This window comes from Erythrolamprus reginae, chromosome 3 (assembly GCF_031021105.1).
Source record: "Erythrolamprus reginae isolate rEryReg1 chromosome 3, rEryReg1.hap1, whole genome shotgun sequence".
NCBI lineage: Eukaryota > Metazoa > Chordata > Lepidosauria > Squamata > Dipsadidae > Erythrolamprus > Erythrolamprus reginae.
The window spans coordinates 69,645,801-69,664,685 of NC_091952.1; the positions used below are offsets into that span (position 1 = coordinate 69,645,801).

Sequence of the window (18,885 nt, forward strand, 5' to 3'; positions counted from 1 at the left end):
TTTTAAAATCGCACACGATACACTAATCCAAAAGGCAACCACACTTTAACATAGCACACAGTGTAAACACAGTATCTGTTGAAATCACAGAGGAAAATAAGGAGATTTTTTTTTCAGTAATCTAGAAGAGTTTTTATTCGTCTATTTATTTGTTTTTTCCTACAATTAGTGGAGGCCAAATATAATATCCCAAATGGACCGTTTTTCTCTGAAAGGTCAGCTGCAAAACTTTGATTGCAGCAATGACCTTAAAACGGTGAATTAAGACAATTTGCCACGGCTCTGCTTTGTGCATTTTGGCCCCGGAACAGCTGCTCTCTATTTTGGTAACCTTCTCTTGGCATCGTCCTCATCATCATCTGTAAAAGCAAGCGAGCCGATATGGATAAGACATCTTGGAATGGATGCTCAGCAGTTCGTGTGCCGCTTATTGTTGCAGTGAATTTTCCTTCCTTTTAGTCATTTGGCTCCTTTCTTTCTTTCCAGGTCCTTTCAAGCCCTGCGACCATCTGTTTGAAAGCTGGGTCATCCGCCTGGGCGTCTGGTTGATCGTGCTGGTTTCTGTGCTGTGCAACGGACTGGTGGCAGTGATCGTCTTTGCCTCGCCAGGCTACCTGTCCCCCACCAAGTTTATCATTGGATCCCTTGCTGGAGCCAATTTGTTGACGGGGATCTACTGTGCTATCCTAGCGTTTGTGGATGCGGTCACCTTGGGTCATTTTGCCAAATACGGGGCCAGGTGGGAGATGGGCGCAGGGTGCCAAGTGACCGGATTCCTGTCTGTTTTCGCTTCCGAAGCGTCCATCCTTCTCTTAACCCTGGCCGCAGTACAGTGCAGCTTTTCAGTATCATGCATGCGGATGTACCGAAAGGCTCCTTCCTTCGGCACGGTCAAGGCAGGTGCCCTGAGTTGTCTGGTCCTCTCTTCAGTGGCTGCAATGTTGCCCCTCTTCTCCGTTGGGGAGTATGGGGCGTCCCCTCTGTGTCTGCCCCACCTGCTTCCTGATGGGAAACCTTCCATGTTGGGTTTCATGGTAGCTTTGGTGCTGGTGAACACGCTTTGCTTTCTCATTATCACCGGGACGTACATCCGCCTCTATTGCAACCTGCTGAAAGGTGAATTTGACTCCGTCTGGGACTGTGCTATGATCAAACATGTCGCTTGGCTCATTTTCACCAACTGCCTCCTTTACTGCCCGGTGGCTTTTCTCACCTTCTCTTCCATGCTTAGCCTCATTCTCATCACCCCCGAAGTCATCAAGTCCGTGCTCTTGGTGGTGCTACCCCTGCCAGCCTGCGTAAACCCCTTGCTTTATTTACTCTTTAACCCCCATTTTAGAGATGATTTGCGCCTTCTGAAGCAGAAGAGTCAGGTCCAGGAAAGCTGTACCCAGTCCTGTATTTCTGAGGATACAGAGAAGAGCTCATGTGACTCTACTCAAGCGCTTGTTCCTTTCTCCGATATGGATCACATATTTGAAGCGCCCGATCTCTTTAGAGTGCCTCCCGGCTGTTCCTCGGTTCTAGATGCCTACAGCTTCTCCTCAGTGACTTTGATCCCTTGCCAGCAAAAAGCAGGTGCCCGAGGACACGCCAGTGGCTTCTCCACCCAACCTTCCTACCTGGCCGATGATGAGCTGCTAATTGCATCCGAAGCCAGAGAACAGGCGAAGAGCAACCTTTGGATTGCCTTGTTCCCTAAACCACCTTCACCAGCCTTCACGTCTCCTTTATAAGAGCCAACCCACATCCTCTCGGTAAATAAATGAATCAGACAAGATCCTCTCCTGGAGCCACTAACAGCTTGAGCAAGTGGGTCTTCTTCTCAAAACAAGGTCCGCAAAAATGTAGGCATTCCTTTGAACCCCAGCCTGCTGGGATCTGCCACCTCCTCTCCTGCTGCAGCAATGTGAGACCTGATAAGGATATACCTAGCTGCCTAAGACACGAAGGCACCCCAAATAAAAGTTCATAATTATTGTGCATCTATCTGCAAGTCCAAGAAAAATAGCAAACCCAGGACAACAAGAACTCTGGCAATTCTGCCCTTTCACGAATGACACCACACTATAGATCTTAGTTCTTATGATAGGTTGATGAATGTCAAATAAAAAGGACTGGATTGTGCAGAAACATCAAGAAGACAATGTGATTTCAGCTCTATTTCCATGGTTTTTAACTAAAAAGCAATCTTTACATAGCAATGTCTCTGTCTCATAACAATCTTTTCATCTTTTAGAACTGTTGTCAAAAAAGCACATGAATCATAAACCGATTACCCATTCATGTTTATTCAATGCAACGTGTGATGTACATGTATCCACATGTAGACAGGAAATTTTTTCACATAATAATAATAATCATACAAGGAGACATAGCCACTTTAATCAGCCAGAAACAATGCCTCTTACATGCTCCTACATATAACTAAGCATGTACTTAAGTGTTTGTTCAGAACCACCAGGAATCAATTTGCACTGATAAAATTAAAGAAAAGCAGTGGTGGCACAGTGGTTAGAATTCAGTATTGCAGACTAACTCTGCCCACTGCCAGGAGTTTGTTACTGATCGGTTGACTCAGCCTTCCACTCTTCTGAGGTCAATAAAATGAGGATCCAGATTGTTGGGAGCAATACGCTGATTATGTACGCTGCTGTAAAAAAGTGCTATAAAGCACTGTGAAGTGGTATATAAATCTAAGGATGAAATTCAAAATTTTTCCCTACCGGTTCTGTGGGCGTGGCTTAGAGGGCACGGCAGGGGAAGAATACTGCAAAATCTCCATTCCCTCCCCACTCTGGGGCCACCCAGAGGTGGTATTTGCTGGTTCTTCAAACTACTCAAAATTTCCACTACCGGTTTTCCAGAACATGTCAGAACCTGCTGAATTTCACCCCTAGTTTTGTACCACTAGTATTGTTAGTGCAGTGACCATTCACAACAAACTCAACTAGCTTGAGGTTTAAGCTTGAACATAGTGCTATGAAACATAGAAAATTAATGGCAGAAAAAGAACCCTCATGGTCCATCTAGTCTGCCCTTATACTATTTCCTGTATTTTATCTTAGGATGGATACATATTTATCCCAGGCATGTTTAAATTCAGTTACTGTGGATTTACCAACCACGTCTGCTGGAAGTTTGTTCCAAGCATCTACTACTCTTTCAGTAAAATTTGGCTTAGAAAATGAAAACTTGGCTTAGGAAATTTAATTTTTAATTGCTTTTTTTCTCAGGGTAAGACTAGAAAAGTCATACAGCTTGCCTTCCCAAAGAGAAGTCATTCATTATGAGAGCAACATAGGATAATCTAGAGCTAGATCCCATTATGTTCAATTGAAGCCTCTAGAGCAGTGATGACGAACCTATGGCACGGGTGCCACAGGTGGCACGCAGAGCCATATCTGCTGGCACGCTAGCCATTGCCCTCGCTCAGCTCCAACATGCATGCGTTTTTACCCTCCCCGGCTCCAGGGAAGCCTTTGGAGTCTGGAGAGAGTGAAACACGAGCCTAGTGAGCCCAACAGGTTGGGAAATAGGCTATTTCTGGCCTCTAGGGGCTGGGGAAAGCTGTTTCCGCCCCTCCCCAGGCATTGAATTATGGGTGTGGGCACTCGCGCATGCACAATAGCATACGCTCATGCTCTTTCGGCACCCGAGGAACAAAAGTTTCACCATCACTGCTCTAGAGGGTTTGTGTACAGATAATTTTGGGTAGCAATGTTGCTAAATTCATTCTTAGAAGGTACATTAAATATTCTCAGGCATTTAAAACTACAGGTTGATGCTACTGTATATTCCCAGATTAATTACTCACACTTTTTTGCTAAGAAAGATAGCTACCAACACTAATTAATAATGTGTGTAGGGTATGAGGTTTTTCCATAGAATTCTTATTAATATTTTAGATTCTGAAGGGCTTTACAGAATATAGACATCTGTCCCTAAAACTGAAAATATGGAAGGTAAAAGGATACAAACAAAAACGGCGTTTTTCTGGGAATTATATAGTACAATCCCAAATATGATTATTAGAAAAATGTCCCATTTAATTCAGTGAAATCCTTTTCTAAAGGTAAAGTAAAGGTATTAACTGTTGGTTAATAATTACTGTTCTTCAAAAATAGGCAATGACACAAATGTTATTGTATTGTATAGTATTCTCAACACATTAAACCCAGTTCAAAATTCTGAAGTTTGGCTGAATTATCATCAAAATAAAAATGGTTATATTTAATAAAGAACATTTAGGCTACAATCATATATGCATGTTAATCACATGCATTTCTATGTTGAAAAAGTCCACATCCTAATTATTTTGGAAGTTTATATATGTGTGTAATCAGCTTATGACAATTGAGCCTGGAAGTTTGGTTCTAAGTTGCAATCATTAGATGGGTCTCTCCATGACACCTGGCTCAATTTTATGATCATTTTCACAACAGAGTTTATATGAATTGCCATGGTTGTTAAGAGAATCACATGGTTAAATGAATCAAATGTTCATTAAACAAATCCAGTGTATCCAAAGGGTGTTTTTTGCCATTTTTTGCTATAACATCAGGTTCAGCTGGCAACCAATGAATCATTTGTTTCATCTGAAAAAAACAGACTCTGCATTGATGGGAAAACACTAGAATATTTACATACAAACACACACAGTTTGAGTCATTCGTTAATTGTTCAATATCTTGATGTCTGCTGTCTTCCTGACACATAAATAACTTATTAAAAATGCGAAACATGTAGCTGAATTATTCCAGGTTCTTTGGGTGTGAATATAATTTGAATTATTTTGATTTTGTACCCCATGTAGAACATTGATTTTCATCTTCTATCAAATAGGATTAAACCAGACAATATTTAGAAAAAATAATTATCCTCTTAGCTGCTACTTAAGTCAGGGTCAAATAACTCACAGAAAAAAAATTCTATAGTTTTGATAAAGTTGAAAACCATGGCAAGATACCACATTATATCTGATTAAATGATTTTAAGTGTAATATGTACTTTTATCTGTACATACAGTACCATAAATGCAATATCCAGCATATGTTTGTATATTATGTGTATATTTATATAGAGATATATAGCTATCTTCCCTCTCTTATGACCCATCTATAAACTCCTATTTTCTTTTTTTGTATATTAATTTGTTAAAACATTCTTTATTGAAGACCACATAGAAAAATAAAAAAATGAAATTTTATACTATTTTTATGACTTTGATTACAAAAACTACAAGACTGCAGACTTATCAATTATACAATGTTAATATATCAACTAGCATTGCATATGCTGTTCTTTCAGATAAAAAAGCATGTATATTGTTTTCATTTAAGGGGTTAATCTCCAGTATTACCTGTATATGTCTCCCTGTGTATGGTTTATGTAATCTTTCTCTAAAAAGCTGTTGTTTTTGGCTGCATTATCCCATGCTGCAAGTCTTTTTGGATCCCCAAAAACCAGTCTGATACAATTCATTTAGCCGGTTTCAGATGATGAATTATTCCATAAAGGAAATTACATTCTAGGAACTGTCCTTTTGGGAATTATTAAATAGGAAGTGGAATTTGAAGACAGTGAAATAAATCTGGACAGTGCAGTGAGATTGATGGTAAGAAATAAGATTGACCGAAAGGTGTCCATACATTTATGATTTGGTCATCTGTGTGTGCGTGCATATATGCTGAGAACTACTAAATGGCCAGATATATTGAAGTATGGTAGGTAAGAATATGGAAATTCCTCAAGTAAAATGTTTGTCATACAGAAAAATAAAAAATAGACAACTTAAACAAAAATAGCAAATACAGTATTTTATTTTTATAAGGAACTTTATCTTGGCAGCAGCTAAACTATACTTGTGGCATCATACATACCCTTTCAGAAAACTCTCCCCCCTCCCCCCCACAATTATCTCAGCTCTTACCATTCATGTATAGTTCAATGAAGATGAATAAATGAGTACTCCTTTAATGTCAGTTGGGTTTAAAGAAGGCTTAAGTGCAGTATTAATAGTCTGTGATTTCAGATAACTGAAAAAATAAACATGTAGATCAAAGGGTGTTGCTTTTAATCAAGATAATTAAATCTATAAGGAACTGCAATGTTAAGTAAACTCATCATTTTTTGAACATTTCAATTTTTAAAACATTTAAATACTGCAATCGAGAATATGAAATACTGAAAACTACAAATGTACATAAAATAATTGGAAATATCAAAGTACTTAGAACATGGTGGAAAATAATAAAAATCAAAAATCTACAATTGGAAGTATAAAAATATTTAGAATGTGGTAGGGGATAATAAATCCAGAGTTTATATGGGCTTTGTCAAGGAAAGTTATAAAATCAGTGTAAGAAACTGAAGACATGTATAATGGTCTGTGGGAATACTTTTGAGAGACGGGAGGTAGAGCCCAGATAAAGCAATAGTTAAGAAAGACACATTTCAGTCCACTGAAGAAACGGTAACATGGAAAGCTCCTCAAAAAGGATCCTTCCTAGTTTCCTGGACAATAAAGGCAAAGTGGAGGGTAGAGAGATGTGCTTTCAGATTTGCAAGATTCTGTTACTGTACTCTTACAATAAATGTACTGTTGGGTTCTTGTTTGGACTAGCTCACAGGACTGATTGCACAAGCCAAAAAGTGGATTAATAAGCAGACTTAAGAAATTGGGGGAAAACAATGTTTAATGTTTGCTTTTTAAAAAATGTGTCTTTGTTCCCTGCAAGGGAAAAGAGACACATGGCACACTACTGGGACTTCAGCAGAAACTAGGATTTCACCCTCAACATCCCCCAATAAAATCATAGGGAAAAGGGAGAAAAATTCGCATCTTAAACAGTTAAAAACACAAAAAACAATACAAAAATACAGGTAGTCTTAAACTCACAACCATTCAGTTACAATGGCACTGAAAAAGTGACTTATGACACTTATAACCATTGCAGCATATTCATGGTCATATAATTAACATTCGGGTGCTTGGCAAATGACATGTAACCTGTCCTGGGGTCATGTAATCACCAATTATAACCTTCCTACTGGCTCCCAAATGGAAAAGTCAATGGGGGAAGCCAGGTTCACTTAACTAGTGATTTTTAAAAAAGAAGTATATACTGTAATTTGAAATATCCCTTAAGTAGCTACAAATGTATTTAAGACAAAGTTCTTCTAGTGCCTTATCTATATCTAAACATCTGAAAATTCTAAAAGAGGTATATAGCTGCAAATTAAAAATTTACATTCCCAAACTATATAAAATGAGAAATGATAGGAATTTCTCAAATGCAGTCTGTATAACAGCAGCTTTTCTGCAGTGTAATTTCATATCACATAAAAATGTACTGTAGATCTGCTAGAAAGCAAGTTTAAAAGTCTGGTGGGGAAAATCCCCAAGTCCAAATGAGATACATTACAGGCATTCATATGGTCCTGACAGTTTCTCTCTCCATCTAATTTATTCTACAAATATTTTTCCTACTAATGAAAATATGCTTATAGATTAAATACTGTATGTGTATGTATGGATTCAACTTGAAAGTTTGAAATGTTCAGATGAATATGCAGCCGGCCAAAAATAAGAGTATGACTTACAAAACAGCTAAAGAACAGCAAAATACATACATTTTTTTACATTTATTCATACTGTAGCAAGTGAAGATGAAGAAACCACACAACCTTTTAACAATCAAAAGAAACTGTTTACAATCCATTCATAACATCAATCAAAGCAAATTCAAATTATTATGTTTCTTGTTTTCATTCTAAATATACATAAAGTGCAGCAGAACAGACTTTTTATAGAAAGATTTAAAATATGTTACAGAAATAATGTAATGTTTTATTTTTTAAAAAACAGACATATGCCACACTGAACATCCTGTCACTGATACAGTAAGACTACCATTACATAATGAGTAAACAGTACATCAATTGCATTCAGACTATTTAAAGGATGGAAAATTAAACTAAGAACGAACAGTGACAGCCACTGAAATACAGGAAATCATGTTTCTAGGCGACATTTTTTGGACAATCCACTGGTATTGCTTCCTTTCCTCTTCTGAGAAATACTGGAATCTTTTGGGAACTCAGCCTGGCTTTTCTCTTCATTGGTGATTTCTAAAGACTGAAGAGTATCAAAGAAAAACAATCAGATGGGAAAAGAATGTTTCATTCTCTATTCCCAGTTATTCAAAGAATAAATAACATTTTTCATATCTTGCAAGAATATAAGCTTCCCAGCTTAGAATTTCAGAATCAATTTTCTGCTCTTTACATACACGGACACTATTGTTTTTGCAACTCACTACAGATTCTTTAGACACTCTATTTTACAACTTATCAATTTTAGTAGCACAAACAGCAGGAGGGGAAAAAAGTTTTCCTTCATTGTTTCCTATCACAGAACTGTATTTCGGTATGGAATGAATGAATCCTGCAGTATGAAATCCATAATGTTTTTCAAGTCATAAAAGCTTTTATATACTTTCTGTACATCTTTACTACAATGACTCAAATTCTCACAAAGGCCAGTCAGGGAAAAATTCTTGAACGAAATATCCCGATAAAAAGAAATACCAACAGTTTCCTTCTGCAAATTACAAACCTAGCATTTTATTTATGTCAGTTTGAAATAGAAAAAATAAAATTTTAATTTCTAAGTTTTCTTTAGTTAGAAGAAAAGGCACAATTATTGCAGTATTATATTTTTAAGGACCAGGTGCCTCCTGGTGTTTCAGCTGTGTAACTACAATGCTTTTTCTCTAGTAATAGAATTCTTTATTTATAATATTCTTTATAATACATTTCTTTACAATATTGTGTAAGTTTTTACACAAATAAAACACATCATTGTTATTTACCAAAAGCTACTTTATACTCTTTGTAAAACAGCCATTCTCTTAATTAAAAGTCCACACTGGCTATCATATCCAAATGTATACATATTCAGATATTCAAACATATACACATATGTACCAGTGTATGATTTCTATACTGTTGTCTTACTCTCAGGTCCTTTTTTTAAAAAGTCTAATTCACTTTTTTTTTCTCAAACAAACACCAACACACACTTTCAATGTTTCTCCCATTCTGACTGCTGGAAGAGTAGGAAGTCTATCAACTCTCCAAACCCCACTCCTGAATTCTTTTCTTGGGAAAAGCAAAAGGAGTCAAACTACTGCAGGTTGCTGCTACTTCCTTGGAAGAAAAGGGAAACTACTAAAACTGGTCCCTTCTGCCCACTGACCTGGATCATGCAGAAACGACATGCAGCTGAGGGGTTGCATGCCTTTTTTTATTTGGATAGAGAAAATGTTTTTGCTACAGCTGTTCACAATTTTTGTTCAATATATGTATTATTTACAGTTAAAAGTTTTAATAACAATAGTAGTTCAGCTCCAGACTTCTCTAAATTATGATTTAAAAGTTTCCTGTTAACCAAATCCTACTCTACTGCCTCAAGTGAAGAAAGATAATACTGGAAAAGATAAATAAAGGTCAGAAATGTTTGCCAAGACATGACATACAGAGCAAAAAGCAGACCCCTATAATCAGGAAGCAGAGTTCATCCATCCATTGATCCACTTAAAATTAAAATATTAAAGGTTAAAACTAAGATGATGGCAGCCTCAGGATGAGAATCTTCCTGTCAGTCACCCCCAATGTAGCAAGCCTCTGTTGGGGCCCTAGGCCAAGCAGAACAGTAGGTTTTAGGATATTCTAGAAGGACAGGAATGTATTAATTACTGCTCAGATCCACCTACAAGTCATCCTCCTGGTGGTGTTTATTAAGCAGGAAAGGCAAGTATTTAATAAACAACTAGCTGCCCAACAGTCCCAAGGACCCTGTCCACTTCCTCGGGTCCAACTTGATCAAACAGTGTTCAGATTACTCGTTAAATTACTTTAAAATAAAGAATTTTAAGAGGTAAGAAGCAGCTTTAAAGTGACATTTATAAACAGTAATTCCTAATAGTTGTTGAATCAATGGTCATTAAGTCAAGAAGTACCTATATTTTCCTCATATATTAAGCATACATAATAGAATTCCAAATAAAATATGATTGTAATAAATTCCAAATATTTTTTTACCCAAGGTATGCTTTACAAGATCAGGCACTAATACAACAAGCTGTTGAAAAAAAACTCTGTATTTTTCCTTGACATTTTGAGTTACCCTAACCTGGCCAGGAACCCAAACTCCTCTTATACTGCCATCACAGGAAACACTTTGTTTTCCTGGCAAAGATAAAATCCAGGATATGTACACCATGGCACATTCAGGACACCACAACTACACAAACTCATTTACAGGAAGATAGGCAATTATGCAATTGAGTCTTCACTCACAGCAAGACTGCACATGTGAAAATTAACCAACACCCCATTCCTTTGTAACAGAAGCAATGTATTTCTTACCATTGTTGTCTGGCTTGCATATTTTTCTGTCCATTGTCTGGCATTTTTGAGAAATGCTTGTTTGTTGTATTTATACTCTGAAGACTAGACATAAAAAAGGGGAAGAAAAGAATAATTTTAGCCTTTCATCTTAACATATATTTTAATGGCAGATCATCTGACAACTTGAAAGGCATCATCTTAAAGATAAATACATAAAGGGTAAATGTTGAAAGAGGTCTTAATGGTTTATATATTGCATGCAACGTATGAATTTTATTTATTTATTTATTTATTTATTTATTTATTTATTTATTTATTTATTTATTTATTTATTTGATTTGATTTGATTTGTATGCCGCCCCTCTCCGCAGACTCGGGGTGCCTAACAACAACAATAAAACAGTATACTGTATAACAAAATCCAATACTAAAAACAGTTAAAAGCCCATTACAGTGATCCCTCGAGTTTCGCGATCTCGAGCTTCGCGAAACGCTATATCGCGAGTTTTCTACCCGGAAGTAACACCACCATCTGCACGCATGCGTAGATGGTGGAGTTTGCATTACCGCCGGGCAGATCAGCTGCTAGGCGGCCAAAGGAACCTTCCCTGGGTCTTCCCGCCGGCATGGGGGGCTTCCTAGCACCCCCCCGAACCCCCAACCCGGGTTTGGGGGGGTGCTAGGAAGCCCCCCATGCCGGGGGAGACCTTTTAAAACACCCGTGCCGCTTCCCAGCTGAGTCCTGAAGCCAAGCGCAGAAGTTCGCCTTTGGCGCTTGGCTTCAGGACTCAGCTGGGAAGGGCGCGGCTGTTTGAAAAGGTGGCAGTCGGCCTGGGGGGCTTCCCAGTACCCCCCCCACAACCCTGTCTCCTGCCGCCGGTTTAGCCAGGAGAGGAGCGGCAAAGTGACTTGGAGGAATGGGAAACTCAAACCGCCCAGTTTCAGCTTTCCATTCCTCCACGTCACTTCGCCGCTCCTTCTGGCTGGTGGGGGGGGGGGGAGTTAGGAAGGTTCTACTTCTCCCCCCCAGCCAAAAACTCAAAGCCTGTCTCCTGCCACACAGTTTAGCCAGGAGAGCAGCGGCGAAGTGACTTGAAGGAATGGGAAACTCAAACCGCCCGGTTTCAGCTTTCCATTCCTCCACGTCACTTTGCCGGGGGAGTCTGGGAGGGAAGATGACGCGCCGGCAGCACAGGGGCGAGGGGTGGGAGGCAAAGCTCTGCGGGTACAGCCCCTTTCGGCCAAGCCTCCCCCCCCCCCCCGCCAAGCAGCCAGGGAAGCCGAGCCGGGCGTGGAACATCGGCGCGGGAGGCAGGAGACGATCGGGCGACCGGAGCAGCAGCGCCGCCGCCACGCCCGGCTCGGCTTCCCTGGCTGCGTGGCCGGGGAGGCTCGGCTGAAAGTGGCTGGAGCCGCAGAGCTTTGCCTCCCCCCCCTCGCCCCTGTGCCGCCCGCGCGTCATCTTCCCTCCCAGACAAAAAGGCCGCCCTTCGGCTCTGCAGTTCCAGCCCCTTTCGGCCGAGCCCACCCGGCCAAGGAGCCAGGGAAGCCGAGCCGGGCGTGGCGGCGGCGGCGCTGCTGCTCCGGTCGCCCGATCGTGTCCTGCCTCCTGCGCCGATGTTCCACGCCCGGCTCGGCTTCCCTGGCTCCGTGGCCGGGGAGGCTTGGCTGAAAGTGGCTGGAGCCGCAGAGCTTTGCCTCCCCCCCCACCTGTGCCGCCCGCGCGTCATCTTCCCTCCCAGACAAAAAGGCCACCCTTCGGCTCTGCAGTTCCAGCCCCTTTCGGCCGAGCCCACCCGGCCAAGGAGCCAGGGAAGCCGAGCCGGGCGTGGCGGCGGCGGCTTCCTTCGGGGGCAACGCCAGCAAGAGGGTCTTCGCCCTCTTGCTGGCGTGCGTGGGCGGTGGGGAAGACCCTCAGCTGCTAGGCGGCCCAAGGAATCTCCCATGGGTCTTCCCCACCGCCCACGCACGCCAGCAAGAGGGGGAAGACCCTCTTGCTGGCGTTGCCCCCGAAGGAAGCCGCCGCCACCACCGCTTCTTCTTCCTTGCGCCCCCGCTGCCTCTCCGCTCTCTTGGGTGGCGGAGCGAAGGAAAACAAGAAGACCCTCTTCTCCAACACGCCCGGAGGAAAGCGGGGGGAAGGGAGGAGAGAGAAGGAAGCCAGGCACGAAGAGTGTCCATGAGGGGGAAGAGACCCCCGCGCCGGGCAGGCCCACCGAAGCGGGAAGAGGGGGCGTGCGCCCGGGCCTGGCTAGAGCGCTTGATCTGCGGGCGCCTTAAAAGGGGGTGTGGACTCCTGGGAGGCCTTGGCGGTGGAAGGGGACACACTCGAAGCCTCAGCCGCCTGTCATAAGCGTCCTCTGAGGGAAAAAGAAAGAGTCCGAGCTTGCCGTCCGGAAACGTTGAAGCGCCCTCACAAGCAAGAGGGGGAAGACCCATGGAAGGTTGGAACTGCAGAGCCGAAGGGCGGCCTTTTTGTCTGGGAGGGAAGATGACGCGCGGGCGGCACAGGGGCGAGGGGGGGGGGAGGCAAAGCTCTGCGGCTCCAGCCACTTTCAGCCGAGCCTCCCCGGCCACGCAGCCAGGGAAGCCGAGCCGGGCGTGACGGCGGTGGCGCTGCTGCTCCGGTCGCCCGATCGTGTCCTGCCTCCTGCGCCGATGTTCCACGCCCGGCTCGGCTTCCCTGGCTCCGTGGCCGGGGAGGCTTGGCTGAAAGTGGCTGGAGCCGCAGAGCTTTGCCTCCCCCCCCCCCCTGTGCCGCCCGCGCGTCATCTTCCCTCCCAGACAAAAAGGCCACCCTTCGGCTCTGCAGTTCCAGCCCCTTTCGGCCGAGCCCACCCGGCCAAGGAGCCAGGGAAGCCGAGCCGGGCGTGGCGGCGGCGGCTTCCTTCGGGGGCAACGCCAGCAAGAGGGTCTTCGCCCTCTTGCTGGCGTGCGTGGGCGGTGGGGAAGACCCTCAGCTGCTAGGCGGCCCAAGGAATCTCCCATGGGTCTTCCCCACCGCCCACGCACGCCAGCAAGAGGGGGAAGACCCTCTTGCTGGCGTTGCCCCCGAAGGAAGCCGCCGCCACCACCGCTTCTTCTTCCTTGCGCCCCCGCTGCCTCTCCGCTCTCTTGGGTGGCGGAGCGAAGGAAAACAAAAAGTTTCCCTTTCTGCAGCTCCTGCCTCCCGCCCACCCAAGACAATAAGAGCGGAAGAAGACCCTCTTCTCCAACACGCCCGGAGGAAAGCGGGGGGAAGGGAGGAGAGAGAAGGAAGCCAGGCACGAAGAGTGTCCATGAGGGGGAAGAGACCCCCGCGCCGGGCAGGCCCACCGAAGCGGGAAGAGGGGGCGTGCGCCCGGGCCTGGCTAGAGCGCTTGATCTGCGGGCGCCTTAAAAGGGGGTGTGGACTCCTGGAAGGCCTTGGCGGTGGAAGGGGACACACTCGAAGCCTCAGCCGCCTGTCATAAGCGTCCTCTGAGGGAAAAAGAAAGAGTCCGAGCTTGCCGTCCGGAAACGTTGAAGCGCCCTCACAAGCAAGAGGGGGAAGACCCATGGAAGGTTCCTTGGGCCGCCTAGCAGCTGATCTGCTCGGCAGCGCAGGCTGCTGCTGCGCTGCCGAGCAGATCAGCTGCTAGGCGGCCCAAGGAACCTTTCATGGGTCTTCCCCTCTTGCTGGCGAGGTGAGCGGGCGGGCAGCGGACAAGTGGCGGGCAGCGGGCGGGCGGTACGGAAGTAAAAACACCATGGAAAAGTGGCACGCATGCGCAGATGGTGTTTTTACTTCCGCACCGCTATATCGCGAAATTTCGATTATCGCAAGGGGTCCTGGAACGGAACCCTCGCGATAATCGAGGGACTACTGTATATAAAAACCAATCATACATACAGACATACCATGCATAAAATTGTAAAGGCCTAGGGGGAAAGTATATCTCAGTTCCCCCATGCCTGGCGGCAGAGGTGGGTTTTAAGCAACTTTCGAAAGGCAAGGAGGGTGGGGGCAATTCTAATCTCTGGGGGAAGTTGGTTCCAGAGGCCCGGGGCCGCCACAGAGAAGGCTCTTCCTCTGGGTCCTGCCAAGCGACACTCTGTGGGACCTGACTGGTCGCTGGGATTCGTGCAGCAGAAGGCGGTCCCTGAGGTAATCTGGTCCGGTGCCATGAAGGGCTTTATAGGTCATAACCAACACTTTGAATTGTGACCGGAAACTGATCGGCAACCAATGCAGACTGCGGAGTGTTGGCGTAACATGGGCATATTTGGGAAAGCCCATGATTGCTCTCGCAGCTGCATTCTGCACGATCTAAAGTTTCTGAACACTTTTCAAAGGTAGCCCCATGTAGAGAGTGTTACAGTAGTCGAGCCTCAAGGTGATGAGGGCATGAGTGATTGTGAGCAGTGACTCCCGGTCCAAATAGGGTCGCAACTGGTGCACCAGGCGAACCTGGGCGAACGCCCCCCTCGCCACAGCTGAAAGATGTTTCTCTAATGTGAGCTGTGGATCGAGGAGGACGCCCAAGTTGCGAACCCTCTCTGAGGGGGTCAATGATTCTCCCCCCAGGGTAATGGGCGGACAGATGGAATTGTCCTTGGGAGGTAAGACCCACAGCCACTCCGTCTTGTCTGGGTTGAGTTTGAGTTTGTTGACACCCATCCAGGCCCCAACAGCCTCCAGGCACCGGCACATCACTTCCACTGCTTCGTTGACTGGACATGGGGGTGCAGATGTATAACTGGATATCATCGGCATATTGATATGAATTTTGTAGCATGAAGATTGAAAAATTCTATCAGCATGTTTTACTACACCATAAGTTATATTCATTGACTTTCTATCTGAAGAATATTGTGCAAATAAATATGAAGAAATCACAAGCAGTTTAATTTTCTTAAGTACAGTATATTCCAACTAAATAAAAGAATGAAACCTACTATATCAGCCATGAGAGGGTCATCAGGATTAGGTTCATTCATGAGGATCTGGATGGAAGTTAGCAAAGTGGCAATGTTCAGGGATGGCCTCCAAGCACCCTTACATGCAAGAATAGAAGAAAAAATATATTGAAGAAACTAAGTTACCCTCCAAGATTTTTAAATTTTATTGCACTTAGTGTTTTAATTGCCTCTCAAGTTATAAAGGTTTAGTACGCAGTAAAAAGGGTGCAGAGTAACCACACTTCTTAATGAAAATGCACTTCTTTACCTTCTAACCAGTTAGGTATATACTTTTTCCAAGGCATCCCTAAGTTATTCATTTAAGTTTATGTACACACTCATTTTCTTTTCCAATATTCAATGACTCCTAGAAATCATTTAATACGCTTAATATAGGTTGAGCTTAATAAACTACTGATGGATAGAAGTGAGTTTTGCCCACCTTGATGTACTTTTTTTTTTAAAAATCATATAATTGGTAACTTTCTAGTCTTTAGGTTTATAGTTTTGACTATCGTTTACAGCTTTATGGATGCTATATCCATGAATAATAGCAATTCATGGGCACGGTGAAATAAACATATTACAAAAATATCACTTCACACATAAGGCTCTTTGGTTTTACAACAAAATTACTTTAACAGGACACATCCAGCAAGTTATCTCTTTGTAGCAATATGCATGCCAGGGACTGCATCCTGCACAGATAAAGCCATTTAGATCAGCAACCATAGCAGTTGACATTGACCTCCATGTTAGTGTAATTTTGTCTAAAATGATACAGCATCAGCCCTAGGCTGATGCTATAGGCTTGGAAACCAGAGAACTAATGCTAGGTTTATTTGAAGGTTATACTAGCAGAATCTCAAAAGTTTGGATGTGATTTCCTTCCATTTATCTTCATGAGAACTAAGCCACCCAGAAACTTTGAAAATGAGATAGACACCAAATAAATTTTATAAATAAATAAAATAAAAACTAGGGATAGTCATGACTGAGGCCATTTCTCAAATTACATTTCTGCTACAGACCACATTTTATCTGACCACTGTCTTGGTTGAGGCTCTTCCTCCAGTTCCTCAAAGTTATTTTTTCTGCCCATTTCAGATAATGGAACTACAGAGAAAATTAAAACCCTGTTGTCACTCTGCTAAATAAATAATTCCCTCAACACTACCAAATTATTTACTAAGTCTGCACTACTATTAATCATTGTTCCCATCACCCATCTCCTCCCACTATGACTATAACTTGTTGCTTATATCCATATAATTGACATTGATTGGTTCCTAATATTATTTGATTGCTTATTTGTATCTGGACTATCATTAAGTGTTGTACCTTATGATTCTGACAAATATGTCTTTTCTTTTATGTACATTGAGAGCATATGCATAAATTCCTTGTGTATCCAATAACACTATTCTATTTTATTCTCAGTAGATTCACAATAAAATTGCAACTTATAATAAAAACAATGCAGTGCATTACCTTGGGTGGTAATCTAAGAACATCCAGGCAAATTCTTCCAGCTGAATCAATGTTGGGATGGTAAATGGGAGTAAGAAAGCGCATTTTTGGAGGTTCAAATGGATACCTATTTCAGAAATAATCCTCATTATTAGAAAAGGAAGAGTTTTTAAAGGGTTAGTCTGTTCTTTATTCCAAAGTCCCTTTTCAATTTATAAATCCTAATTTCCTGTTACTGAATTTACCACAGAGAAGTTCATTGGCAACTTTCTGGTTCCTATTCCAATCTTTTGAAGATTCATTGTTAATATGCCCATTTGTTTTAAATTTCAAAGACACAGATTTAACATTTACCTTTCAGGAACTATTACTTCCAAAGCAAAAACTCCTTTTTCATATGGGGTATTTGTACAACCTAGTATTTCTAAAAGAAAGAGAAACAAATTATGTCAACACTAACCCCTTTAAGTAACTAAACAATGACAGTAGTATAATAACCTCTTTAACATCTATTCTATTCAAGAAATTGAGCTGACTAGGAACGAAGCAAAACACAAAAGACTGATACGGATTACTCAAAGTTGGAAAGTAAATTAGGATACATTCAACAACAGATTTCCACAATTTCAAGTACAGGGTTTCTGGCTAAGAAAAAAAAAAGAAAGTACAACAATTACTTGAAAACGGAGCAACTTTTCTATTTCCTATTATAAAATGATCAATTGTATTCTATCTTTTGCATATGTATACACAAATATATAGACACACACGTTCCTTATATATTAGCAAAGTAGGTTTCTTTACTCTGAAGATAAATGTGGGGGAGGGGGTGTTGGGTATAGCCAGAATAGGAAAAAATCATATATGCTCAAATGTCTTAAGTAACAATAGATCCAGGATAAACAGATAAATAAATGTTTGTATCTAAAAGGATTGAAACCTATGGAAAATGAAATCTCAGAAAACAGATGTGACTGTTTCAATTAACATTTAACTACTTTGAAATTATAAGCAAATTATTACAGTTGTCTGCTTTTTTAGTTTTAAGATTGAGGTTATTCCTAAATTCATTTTAAGTTGTTTATAATCTTTGTAAATATACTATTCTTATAGTATATTATTAGCTATTGCTAAATAGGGAAATCTGATAATATAAAGTTTAAAAATATGTACCGTATTTTTGGGAGTATAAGACGCACTGGAGTATAAGATGCATCTTAGTTTTTGGGGAGAAAAATAGGGAAAAGAATCTGCTTACCAGATATTCATCTGGCTAACATCCTTAGTCTGCTCAGTTTCAGCACATTATTTTATCCCCTTGTTAGGGCTTTAAAAACAACTTATTTGGAGAGAGTAACAATGAAAGAGCTTGCAAGACGGTAAGAGCTGCGAATATTGAAGGTTAGAACTGGAAAGAAAAATTCTGAGCAAGTAGAGCAATGAAAAAAAATGCAACGACTTAGGGCTTGGAAAACATTCTTAGCAAAGAGTAACAATAGAATAGAATTCTTTATTGGCCAAGTGTGATTGGACACACAAGGAATTTGTCTTGGTGCATATGCTCTCATATGAAAGATCTTGCAAGCCTGTAAGAGCTGGGAACTTTGTTAGCACCTGGTTAGGGCTGGAAAGAATCACTCGGAACAAGTAGAACAATAAAAAACCTACAAAGACAGGGTTTGGAGAACATTATTCACGAGTAAAAGAGCTTGCAAGCAGCTAAGAGCTGGGAACATCATTAGCACCTGGTTAGGGCTGGAAAGAAACATTTGGAGCAACTTAGAGCAATGAAAAAAACTGCAAAGATAGGGCTTGGAAGACATTCTTAGCAGAGAGTAACCATGAAAGACCTGGTTAGAACTGGAAAGAAACTTACTTGGAGCAAATTAGAATAATGAAAAAACTCTGCAAAGACTTAGAGCTTGGAAAACATTCTTCACAGGCAGTAACAATGAAAGAACCTGCAAGATAAGCGCTGGGAAGTTTGTTATCACCTAGTTAGGGCTGGGGGGAAAAGCTTTGAAAAAAGCTGCATTCAGAGTATAAGATGCACATGAATTTTCAGTCTCCTTTAGGGAG

The 18,885-nt window shown here is 42.2% G+C and overlaps 2 protein-coding genes across 5 annotated transcripts in view; one reads left to right on the forward strand and one right to left on the reverse strand.

Moving 5' to 3' along the window:
• Positions 1-2,276, forward strand: part of LGR6 (leucine rich repeat containing G protein-coupled receptor 6) — a 188,369-nt gene extending 186,093 nt beyond the window's left edge. The window contains exon 16 of the mRNA XM_070748943.1: positions 487-2,276. Within this exon, the coding sequence (XP_070605044.1) occupies positions 487-1,736 (1,250 nt within the window). The 3' untranslated portion in view covers positions 1,737-2,276. The remainder of the gene's footprint in view (positions 1-486) is intronic.
• A 4,404-nt stretch (positions 2,277-6,680) lies between these two features.
• The window catches only part of UBE2T (ubiquitin conjugating enzyme E2 T), a 31,824-nt gene continuing 19,619 nt past the window's right edge, over positions 6,681-18,885 (reverse strand). For all 4 annotated transcript variants that reach the window (XM_070745739.1, XM_070745738.1, XM_070745741.1 and 1 more), the window contains exons 3-7: positions 17,161-17,230; positions 16,828-16,933; positions 15,334-15,432; positions 10,435-10,518; positions 6,681-8,140 (exon numbers count right to left, since the gene is read on the reverse strand). In XM_070745739.1, the coding sequence (XP_070601840.1) occupies positions 8,018-8,140; positions 10,435-10,518; positions 15,334-15,432; positions 16,828-16,933; positions 17,161-17,230 (482 nt within the window). In that variant the 3' untranslated portion in view covers positions 6,681-8,017. The remainder of the gene's footprint in view (positions 8,141-10,434; positions 10,519-15,333; positions 15,433-16,827; positions 16,934-17,160; positions 17,231-18,885) is intronic.